This window comes from Gallinula chloropus (genome assembly GCF_964237585.1).
Source record: "Gallinula chloropus genome assembly, chromosome: 4".
In the NCBI taxonomy this organism is placed as follows: domain Eukaryota; kingdom Metazoa; phylum Chordata; class Aves; order Gruiformes; family Rallidae; genus Gallinula; species Gallinula chloropus.
In genome coordinates, this window is record NC_140088.1 from 2269017 (window position 1) to 2281089 (window position 12073).

A 12073-nucleotide genomic window follows, 5' to 3' on the forward strand; every position below is an offset into this window, starting at 1 on the left:
CTGCAGTCTGAGGCTGTTGTGGGTGCTCCTGAAAGAGAATTCCTCTCCCCAGACCTGACCTTCCCAGTTACTAGGGAACAAGAAGAGCCCTGTGTAGTGCCCCATTTGCTCCAGCAGATTCCCACATCTATGTGGATATATCCTGTTGGGAGTACATGCGAGTTTAAGTTGGCACATCTGTGAACTTTTCCTGGGTTACAGCAAAATCATGCTTGATGCCAGGCAAGGTTTAAGGGGGTTTTTCCAGTCAAGCAGTGGCATTGAAAGTGCAGCTTGGTGAGAGAGCACATCTTCGTCCCCATATCATGATGACTGCCATGGGCCAACCCATCCCTACCCTAGAACCAGCTGTGTGAAGGTCACTGAGACGTGCAGCTTACTACTTGCTCCTGAGAGGGATCAGGCATTGTAAGCAGCAAGATCAGCAAGGACAGACAGACATCTTGGAACTGGCCTTAACCAAAATTTGCTAGACCTGGGAGGATCCCCTGATCACCTCTCTTGCTGGGGTTGTGGGAGGTATGGCTCCCTGAGTAAGGGCTAAAACATTGGTTTTGGGGATTGACTGTTCTATGATGCGGATGTTTGAAGTCCTTCAGAGGCTTTAATCAGGGAGTTGCCTAAGTGTAACCCTCCTCTACCCACAGGTCACATTCCTGTCTCAAAGGTGGCAGCACTTTGACAGTACTGAGCACGTGGCACATAGTTTTAACATTCTGTGTTATTAAAATGGTGACACTCATTTCTCCCCCTTAATCTTCTAAAAGACACAATTTATTCCACTCTTATCATACCAGCACCTGAAAAGAAAGCACAAAGGAGGGGTTTGCCTCTACTGGCTCATCTTCACCGACCCTGTCTCCTGTTCTGCTTCCCCAGTGAAGATGAGTAGCCTGCTGCGAGTATGACGTCTGTGACTGGGGTCATTGCCTCCCACCAGTCTGAGTGGGTGTCCTTCACTGACGACCTGCTCCTCCCTGCTAACCCACCAAGTAAGATACCTTTGGTTTTCTTTGAACCTTGTGAGACTTGCCTTTCTTTGAAAGACCAACCGCTGTCATGTATCTAAGTGCCACAGAGCTTGCCTTAGGTGGAAGCTGTGTGTGCAGGGATTGAACAATCTCTTCTACCCTTGTGTAATAGGAGAATTTGGGCCAATATGTAAAATACTCACGTAATGTGAAGTTTTCTTAGCATAGATCTATTACAGGATTTGGATCTGACCTCCTTGATTCAGGGCAGGATCCAGCTGACCATGGAGGAAGCCTCACCTCTTACAGCCAAATACAGTGTTAGACTAAAAATTACATTAGGTGAAGGCAAGATTTCTACCTGTGTTTAATGGTGAACTGTAGAGATTTAGATGAGCAACAATGAAGTGGTGGAGAGTTCTACTGATCTATTTTGCCTCTATTTTAGGCAGCACTGAGGAGCCTCTGGAGAAATGTTTTTCTTCCTCAGACACCTCATCAGAAGAGAACCACAATGTGGATGGAGAATTTCCAGACCTTTCTCACACACGGCTGGATGATGCACCTGACAAACCCAAGGTGGATTCTGCTGTGTTTGGGGATCACAGGTGTCCCAGCACTGATTTGTCATCATCCATCAGTGCTTGGGTGCAGTTCGAAGATGCACCATGGACCAGTGCTCCATCGACTCACCCGCAAGCAGGTGAGGCAGACGTGTGGAAAGGCTCATTTCAGTAACACAACACGATTCTGAGAGCCCACAGGATTTTTCAATGCCCTTTGATCCTGCAGAGGTTGAACATGGGCTTGTTTGCTCTGTATTTTAACAGACTGTTATCAGAGTTTCAAAAACAGATCATAATTTCTTTCAGGGTTGAACTAGCAGTACAAACCAAACCTATTTTCTTTTTGTGTAGAAAAATGAAAGGCTTCTGTGATTCCTTCCACCCAGGTCTTGACCCTGGAGACTGCCCGATACATCCATGGGAAAACAATGATTTTTCAGTATTGACATGTCTTATATACAGGAATGAAGAGCCATCTGAAAAGTCTGAGCCCTGTTTGACTCAGTAATCTGGAACTAAAAGAATGGTGATCACTGTCCTCTGTGGTCGTGGTCTTGATCTGTGCATAGTCCCCATATGGATTTTGCCAGAAGTGTAGCACAGGCTGCCCAGAGAGGTTGTGGAGTCTCCTTCTCTGGAGACATTCAGAACCCACCTGGACACATTCCTGGGATACCTATTCTAGGTGATCCTGCTCTGGCTGGGGGAGGGGGTAGACCAGATGATTTTTTGAGGTCCCTCACAACCCCTAACATTCTGTAATCCTGTAGTGAGACCAGCAACTAGTGTGGCAGTGGCCATCGGTACTGCTGTCTTCTGATGCTGTGATTTAGCAACTGAAGAAATAGAAAAGCCACCAGAATTGACCCTAATCCCAGGACTGCATGTGCTTCTCTTAGCATGTAAAATGTCTTTGTGATGTGCTTGAAACATGCACACCAGGACTCTGCAGGGATGTCATGGTTAGGTGGTCGTTACTCATGCAGGTTCATACAGCCACACACTGTTTGCACGTGGAGCTGTTGGTTACTCTGACACATTCTTTCCTCATGCTGGGGTGTCCGTGTTGACTGGAAAACTCTCAAGTGCACCTTATTAAATGGAAACAAACCCCACAATTCTTTGCTCAGCCAAAATAAAGAGACTTCCACAACAGTGATTTCATGGTGTATGACTGGATTTCCCATCCTTAAAGAGATGTGGCACAGTCATAAGGTCCGTGCTTAGCAAAAGCCCTGCCTCTTGGTTTGTGTTTTCGGTCTCAGGTTTTAGGCAGGGGTCTAGGATAACTGAAAGGTGACCCAAGAAGACTTTGCAAAGGCATTGTGGTTTTGGAGAAGGCACCTGTTTGTGCCCCTGTAAAGGCTTTTGTCCTAAGTGATACATAGCACGGGGAGGGGGGTTATTTGCACACTTACTTTTCCCATCTGCCTGAGATTGATGGAGGGAGATGATTCCCTTGGCAGTGAGTTCAGGAGCCGTGCTTCCTTACTCCAGGTAATCCTTGTGTGGAAGGCTGCCTTTCTGTACCTGTGCAAGAACCCAGAGGAGGTCAAGTAGGTACTTTAAAACCCTTATTTCTGAGCCTGCCCCACTGCTGTTGCAGACCCTGTCTTACCAATGGCCAGACCAGTGCAGCTGACTGCCTCTAAAGGGGAAGGTCATGGGCCAGAATTGGTGTCACCTCTTTGTCTCTGGCCCTCTGCTCTGAGCGGGGCGTTGACAGCCAGAAGTAGGACAAACTTCAGCCTTGTTGTTCCCATTAATGTGCAGGTCACGTCTCTCTTCTATGGGTGGCAGCAAAGCTGGAGACTTTGTGTTATAAGCACCATACTCTGAGAGGCTCAGTGGAAAGCCCGTGGTGACAGCAATTATTCATTTCCAGTAGCAAACAGCCTGCACAAGAACAATAGCAACTGGCAGATACAGGGGGGAGGCAGAGGGGGAGGATATAAAGGCCAAGTACGGGCAGACGGATTGGTGTGGGAAGGATGGAGAGGTTGGAAAGCTGTTTCCTGTCCGGGCAGCTGCGAAGAGCGATGTCCTGAAGGCTCAGAGCCCCTGGCTCTGTTCCTGTCAGGGCTCCAGCACTGTTAGGAAATCGTCTGCCTGTCCATCCGTGCTGAAGCAGCTGCACAGCTGACTAGATAATAACCTGGGCTGATGGCCAGACTGCTTGGTAACACACTTTGGGGATGGCTTGTAGAGTGGTGTTTCCAGAGTGCCATGGGAGCTGAGAGGATGGACCCTGGGAGGGAGAGAGAGACACTGTGTTGCTGTGACCTCAGGGCTACAGGAGTTTTGTAAAGGTTCCACCAAAAGCAAATCTGTGTCCCAAAGAGCTCACAGTCTAAAAAAAATAGTAATTTAAAGACAGCTGCCATGCAGGGGTTATCCTATAGAAACACAACAAGACTAATGCTGGACCCTTGTGGTCCTGGGAAAAATGAAGGCATTGTCGGGGTGCAGATATTAGGGGGGCTGATAGCAAGGAACAGGGCTGATAATGCAGGCAAAGAATTCATAAGGGGAGAAGAAAGGTCAAAAAACCAGAGGTACAGAAATGAAAAGTACACATTGTGAACCTCATAGTGTACATTGTTTAGGACATTCTCATCAGCCCTTCATTCTGCCAGCTTCAGGCAGAGTAAAACCTAGGCAAAAGCTTTCTTTCAACATACTTCTGCTTCTCAGATTTGTGCATAGATAACTGACAGCTGACAAACCATATGGATTTCTCCCTGGGATGAAGTAACTCTTGAGTGAGGCCACAGAAATATTTAGTGTCAGAAATCACGCACTGTGGTGCCCTCTTCCCCATTTCCCTTTTGCTGGGGAAAGAACAACTTGGATTTTTCACATGGTTACTACCAAGCTAGTTAAATTCATCAAGCTGATGTTGCAAAGGTGAAGAAACAAGATTTGTAGGCTCACCCAATGTTTGTCATGCTATATAATCTGCACCTGACCACAGCCAGCCGGTGACACGTCTGCATTTGCTACACCGTGGGCCTCCAGCTTGCAGTCTCGTGTTCTATCGGTGTTAGCTGCGCTCTTGGATTCAATGAGGTATTCAGCAGAGCACCAGAACTAGAGCAAGGCAGGATCTGTTACATCATCTGTTCCAAGCACACCCAGCCCCCACACAGACACCCCTCCCAGCTTCTTCCCCAGAGCTTTGTGTGATTTTCAATGGCTCCAGTAACTTGGACTCTCACCATGTCCCCTGAGAGGCTGCCCCACACTAAGGCAAACTTCAGTTTAACTGTTTTGTGCTGTTCTGTCTGAAAATAGGAAGTATGTGCAGCAAGAGGTCAGCAGCTGAAACTGAGACCAACTGTGATGTTGTCCTAAAATGAGAAAAATCTGAGGTCCTATGTGATAGGAAAGGAAATGATGCTAACATGGTTCATTGTAGGTCTAGGGAGGTGATTGTGCCCCTGGACTGGGCATTGGTGAGGCCACAGCTCGAGTGCTGGGTCCAGTTCTGGGATCCCCACCATCAGGACATTGAGGTCATGGAGTGAGTCCAGAGAAGGGCAACCAGGCTGGGCAAGGGGCTGGAGGGCAAATCCTCTGAGGAGCAGCTGAGGGAGCTGGGGGTGTTCAGCCTGGAGAAGAGGAGGCTGAGGGGAGAGACTTTCTCCCCATCTACAAGTGCCTGAAGGGAGGTTGTAGAGAGGTGGGCGATGGTCTCTTCAGCCAGGGGACAGGAGATGGGACAAGGGGCAATGGCCTCAAGCTGTGCCAGGGCAGGGTCAGATTGAACAAAATTCTTCCCTGAAAGAGTTGTCAGGGCTGGAACAGGCTGCCCAGGGAGGGGCTGAGTCACCTTCACTGGGTGTGTTCAAAAAAAGGGTGATGAGGTATTAAGGATCTGGTTTAGTTTAGGATGGGAATGGACCAACTGAAGAGGGACCTAAACATGTGTTGATGTTTACTTGTCTTGTTTTTTTGAGAATGGTAGATCGTTTCTTGGCTCAGCACACTGGACAGTGCACTTACACTGTTCCCAGGGGTTACTGTTGGGGAACCTAGATCAGCCATAGGTGGAAGCACAAAATGAGTTGACACTACATGCGTTATTACATCTTCACATGTTTCTAAATTACCTTATGCTTTTCATATTGCTGAGGTTGATTTTAAACAAAAAACCCCACTGCCAAGCTAAGATATTTCTTATGATTCCACATTTTCTAGAATTTGGGATATAAAACACACTTGAAAACACCTTGGCTCTTGCTACTGGTTCATGCACTGAGCTCAGCTTTTCAGCTGGTCCTTTGTGTTCAAATAAAGCACTTTGTCTGTCAAGGCAGTTTCAGGTGGAGTTTTATGGGTGGCTTTTCAGATGCCTCATGCCATGTTTAACAAAAGGCTGAGAGAGGGGCTGACAGATTATAATCATGCACCTGCCATCCTTCCTCTGCAGGCATGGGGCACAACACAGTGCAGAATTACTGGAAGGAGGAGTGGGGCGTTCTGGTCAGGTCACTCTTAACACAATTGTCAGCCTGTGCAGCAAGTCCTGACTTTCAGCTTGTCATCCTTAGGGGTGGCTCTGCTCAGGAGCAGCTCAGTGCCCAGGCTCACAGCTGTACAAATAGAAATAGCTCATTGCCTGCTTCCCCTAGGGTACCAGTGCAACCCCACAGAATGATTTGCACTGCTCCGCTGGTGAGGCAGGGAGCACTGTTTGGATGCTGTGTCTATGCACACAGCAAGGTGTCCATAATGAGGTGGTGGCCTGTTATGCCACTTGGATGGAGTAGGGAGAGATGACTCCTCTTTAACAGTGATTTGCTGTTTTCTTCCAAAGTATCTGTCAGCCTAACAAGGATTGTCTATTGTTTATTACATGCTGAGAAGAGCAGCTCTGTGTCAGCAGTTCTGCAACTGCAAGGTTTGGGGTGCACTGAGGGCTTTGTTGGTTTAAAAGATAATCATGGATGTACTAAAAGCAGTTAGTATGCTGATGTTAAATTAGAATTAGTCTGTACCACTGCACCTTTCCTGAGTTCAGTAAGAGGTGGGTTTTTTTTACCACTTTCTGTTTTTTCAGTTTCCTCACTAGAGTCACCGACTGCTCCTACCATTTGTGGACACAGAGTATACAATACATAGAGTGTAAAATACAAGTGCATAGCAGTGGATGTGTAAGACTCTGTTCTGAACTCTGGATCACATTTAGGCAGGGCCTGACTGATGTGCAAGTCTCTCAAGTGAGTAGAATGGGATTTCTGGCCTCCACCGAGCAGAAGTGTTAGGCAGTGTATTCAGGTTGGGGCACTCCACCCCCTGTGTTCAGCAACAAAAGGCATTTCTAGTGCATGTCAGTAGGTTAATTTCAGATTATTTTTATGCTTCTCCTCCCATGTGGAGCATTCCTGAGATGACAAGTGCATCTGAGTGGGTGTCTCAGATAGGGAATGCTTCATTAAATGTAACAAAACCACCTCATAAAAGTATCTGGTACTATAAAACCTCCACTGTGTTACACAACACAGCTACTCAGACCTTGTCAGCAGAGGCAGAGACACAAAATCTTCCTGTTCTGAAAAGTCACAGCTCCTGCAATCTGTGAACAACAGGAAAGGATACAGCTGCCAGCAGTATGGGATGTCAGGCAGACGGCTGAGCCGTGCTGGAGGGGAACAGGGCCAGGCTCTAGTTAAGTTGCTGTGTGTTTGTTAGAAAGCAGTGGTGTTGCTGTGGATGTTGGAATTGATATTTACAGAGTCACACTGATGTAGCATGTCTTTGGAGCAGTTGTGATCTGCTGGAAGACTGCCCTGTAAGTCTTTTAACTGATACCTGTTTGCTTTCTGCATCCAGTGTCCCCATCAAAAGCACCCAGCTGGACTTCACCTTCCTCCAACTCTTCTGAAAGGCAAGCCCGTGCCTCAGAGAGCAGCTGGACAACTAACTCAGAGGACACCAGCAGCCCAAGCATTGCTCCTTCCTACACGGACCTGCGGTCACTCAATACTGAGGACCTGACCAGCGGCGGAACATCAGCAGCAGATTCAGCTGGTAAGAGGCACTTCAAACTTCCATCTCCGTCTTTTTGATGCTGCTCAAACTCACTGCTCAGAAGTCAGATACAGGGAGAGGATCCAAAGGGGAAAAAACCTGAAGGATTAGGCAGTTTAATACTTTGTTCTAGTCCAGTTCCCCCAAAGTCACAGCTGGATCTGACACACCCCTGGTAAGCGCAGGCTGGCAAAGTGAGAGCCAAATGCAACGATGTGCTTGTTGGTGGGCTTGTCTGACTGCAATGTTGGAGCATTGCTGGTTTGCACATACCAGCTCAGTATTCAGTAGTAGATTTTGATTATTTAAGGATCCTTTATCTGACCTTGTAGGGATATATTCAAGTGGCATCCTGACCGGTACAGTTATGAGCTGGGCATCACTGCTGTGCTGGTTTGGTGTAGGTTGCCAAAGGTCGGCTGTTGTCACTGGGACTGTCTCTGCATGAGCAAAGGGAATGAAGGATGCCCAGTTCAATATAACTTTGCATCATGTAGAGAAACAAAAGGCAAAAGTGCTGTTGTAGATCACTAGCACACATATGGAATTATTTGCTGTACGTGGCCAAAAGAGAAGTTGGTACTTCAGTAAAAGCTTTGAATGCAATCTTCTTACTCTTCTTTCTCAGTCAGTCACAGACTGACAAATCCATTAGAAAAACAGGGACAGAAAATCATTCTGGTCACCTATAAATTTTAGAAGTAAAAAAGTAGGTAATAAAGGCAAGACTGTGTCATTAGCTAAAGTGTAAGATACGCTACCTGAGTGGTTCTGGAAGTAAGAATTGCATTGAGTCTTCCTAACACCAGGTTTAGAGTTTGCAAAAGGGCAGCATGAGAAAAGCACATCTGTTTGTTCTCATTTGTGGGGTGGCTCAGCCCAGCACCTGAGGTGCCTGTGGGTGTCAGCCAAGGTTTGAAGAGGTGAGGGAGATGAGGACTTGGTGGCCATGGAACTGTCCCACAGTTGTGGGTGCTTTTTCTGTTGATCACTCTGCCTTCATCATACCCTCACAGTGCATAAGTGGATAAAAATGAATGATCACTTTCTTCTCTCCTTCCTCTCTGCCCCCCTGCAGAAATTCAGCTATTCAAACCTGATTTGAATCAAGCATTTGATTATTTGTATTTCTCTTCTCAAAAACTGTCTCCCTCCACCTGCAGTGGAGTTTGAAGGGCTCCATCAAGCAATGAAATAGTATTTCTTTTTTCCTTGAAGGAAAAGAGAGGAATCCTCATGCTCTATGTGATGGTGAAGTCACATTAACTCTTGGCTGGTATGTTGGTTCCAAGGTCAAGCTTGAGGGAGGAAAAAAAAAACCAAATCAGATTCATTTCACTGCTAAAACCCCAAGAAAAATAAGAAAACCATTTTTGATCTACATGGTGATGGTAAAGAATCGGGTCTATAAGAGTAGCTGAGGTTTAGCATCGGTTTTGAGTGAGAAAAACTGTAACTGTGTTAGCCATGAAGAAATGTTATTGCCTGAATAGCATAGAAGAGAGCCCAGGGTACTCTGTTCCATAAATTCACCCCTTGTCTTGAATTCATCCTGCATGCAAAATGCTTACACCTCACCTGTCTGTCAAGGTTCGGGCTGTGAGGTTGTGTGTGGGAGTAGATGAAAGCATGAGGTAGGTCTGACCGCAGGGGTGCACAGAGCTGGGTCCCAGAAGCGAGACTGCACATCCCAGTGTCCAGAGCTGGTAGGCTCCAAGAAGGTGAAACTGGCCCAGGAATCTACTTTCTTGAGCCAAACCTGGGAGTTTACCCTCACTGCAGAGCAGCTGCAGAAAGCCTCCTCACTGATGGGGCTGTGAGAAGCCCAGTGACATCCTGTGAAAGCAGCGGAGTTCACTGTGGTGAAGGTGAATGCTGCACACACAAAAACCCCCTCTTTCCAATCAAAGTGCTGCTAGAGGATGCTGCACTTCATTGCCCATGCTAGTTTGAACTCTGGCACCAAGAAGCTGTTTATACTATGTCAGGACACGGGGCTACTCTAGTCTGCAGCAATGAGACAGTGAATGGGGGTCAGTGATAGCAGACTGGCCAGTTAACATTCTAACAACAAGCACTGTTTTTCACAGCAGCTGGGGTGTCACAGCAGGTCCCAAGCTGTGTGGTGCTGGTGAAGTAGCCCATTGCCTCAGAGCTTCCTACCATGTGGCTGGGCTTGGATCAGTGAGCACGGGAAGAAGTGGGAACTTGGGGCGCGTGTGCCACACTCTGCAGCAGAAGTAGCACAGGACATCCCTGTTACTGATACAGCACATGTGTTTGTTTATTCTGAAGCAGATGCCTGTCTCAGCTTTTAAAAAAAGCTAAATACCTGCATGTCAGAGAGGCAAGGGAAAGGCTGCCTTGTAGCTGTAATTACAGCTCTGGAGCCACTGGGACCTGCACTGAGGTTGTGCACCAATACACCACAGCTTGGTTTGGGTTTCTGCATTTCACCATTCATCTCTAAACCAATTTTTATTCATATAAATTTAAATATTGGCTTCTATCCAACATAAAAAATTGTGAGTTTGTATACAAAATAAAAATATTAATATATATATGATCAATAAATATATAGTAATCACATAGATAATACATATTTCCATAGATAATACACTATATATTCTCTTATAAATTGAATAGACTGTAGAATAAAAATTATCTGTACTATATAATAATGCTCTGTGTATAAAAAGCTGATTAGCCTTGTAGGCATTAATACCCTGATAGCTGTTTCAGGTGCACTGTTGCTAGTTCTGTTGTTCCTGTTGCTATTTGAGAGCTGCAGTTTGGCTGTGTTTAAAGTTGACAGCTCAGTCTGGCATTCTCCTGAAGCTCTGGGGCTTTTGGGATGCTGAGGAAATCGTTATGTTGTTGTTTTCTGAGAACATCTGCATGTTTGGAGATAGAAGCGTGCATGTGTGACCCCTAAGTGCTCAAAATCCACAAAGTCAATAAATAGCACAAGGAATTGATGCTGAGGATGTTGTTGCTTTCAAAGTCAATTGCATGTTTTGAAGGGAGATCTGCTGCTTCTATTTTATACAGTGTGGAGATGGTGCCTCTGCCAAGTTCAGCTCCAGCTATTTCTTGAAGGTAATGGAGGGAAAGGACTGACTTTTAAACCTTCTCCCAACACTCTTCTGCTGCAGTTCTCTGGAATATTTTTTTCTGTAACTGCAGCCAGCTGGACACTGAGTCCTCTCAGGATGATTGCAGGTTATGCAGCTGTACAGTGTGCTTGTGCTGGATGGCAGAAACAGGCTACAAGCTCTGAAGATGCTCCATGTTAATTACTGGAGCAAAGGAGGAAATAGCATATGCTGGTGATTACCACCTTCCACCCAGAACTGCACTCCAGTTACGCTGTGTGACTATTAACCAGCTTGTGCTGCTGTCCCAGTCCCAGACACACGAGAACAATTGGTGTGTGAGAGCCTGCCAGAGCCAGCTGCAGAGACCACAGAGAGGAACATCAAACCCTTGCCTCAGGGAGGAGAGGACTCCAAACTGTCATAAGCAAATAGCACCTAAAATGTCTTCTTGCACAAGTCGAACCTGTAAGGGCTACATTCAGCACCAGAGGTGGGGAGGAGGGGTGGGTTATTACCTCATGTTCAACACCAGCTAGCAATCCAGGAGTTTTAGATCCTAGTTGTTAAGGCATTGCTCACTTCTCTGAGTAATGGCTTGCTGGAGCAGAACTGGGAAGCTAGGTCAAGGTAATTCATAGCAGTAGAAAAGTTTTGATCCCAAATCAGACCTGTGCACTGGAAACCAGTTCCTCTGCAATACTTCTGGGCCGTTTTAAGGAATCCCCAGTACCCCAGTGACCTCTGCAGCAGTGTTGAATCTTCGTCCCTTTTTTGCAGTGGGGGAGCCCACAGCTCAGTTGTGCTTCAGAACAGGTAAAACAATAAGCAAAAGTTTATTTCTATCTATTCAGTAGAGAGAATGATAAGCAGTCATCTGATTCATAGACTTTTAAGGTCAGGAGGGAGGACTATGATATCATTCTTATCATCTCATCTGGCCTCCTGCTTGTTTCAGGCCAAAGAACCTCACCCAGTCATTTCTGCACCAAACCCATCACTTCAGTCCTAGATACTTGCTCAGGATACGCTGTATCTCCATTGCATGGTTTCCAGTTAACATCATCTACAGCACAGTTTCCTCCTGCTCAGCCATTTCCAACCCTTCAAACTTCAGTTTTCAAGAGGAGTGCCCAGTGATAATACTTCAAGCAGAACTGAGGTGTCACTGAGCTCAGCTCTGCCAGCTCTTTTGTCCTCAGCTACTGTTAAATGTAGTCTCCTAATCAAAAGGTTCAGTTATCTGTTTCATCGGTGCCCTAGAAAATAGCACTGATTAGTTATCTTCTCTATTACTCTGCCTCCCAAAGAAGGGTGGTTAAAGCTGTCAGATTCTTGGGGGATTTTTTCAGGAACAATGAGGAATTTCAGGGTGCAGTAGGAGGGAACATAACATTGGTCTCATGGT

General features: G+C 46.3%; 1 protein-coding gene across 1 annotated transcript in view; it reads left to right on the forward strand.

Moving 5' to 3' along the window:
* The first annotated feature begins 860 nt into the window (after positions 1–860).
* Positions 861–12073, forward strand: part of STON2 (stonin 2) — a 49581-nt gene continuing 38368 nt past the window's right edge. The window contains exons 1-3 of the mRNA XM_084262776.1: positions 861–992; positions 1420–1674; positions 7373–7570. Of these exons, the coding sequence (XP_084118902.1) occupies positions 905–992; positions 1420–1674; positions 7373–7570 (541 nt within the window). The 5' untranslated portion in view covers positions 861–904. The remainder of the gene's footprint in view (positions 993–1419; positions 1675–7372; positions 7571–12073) is intronic.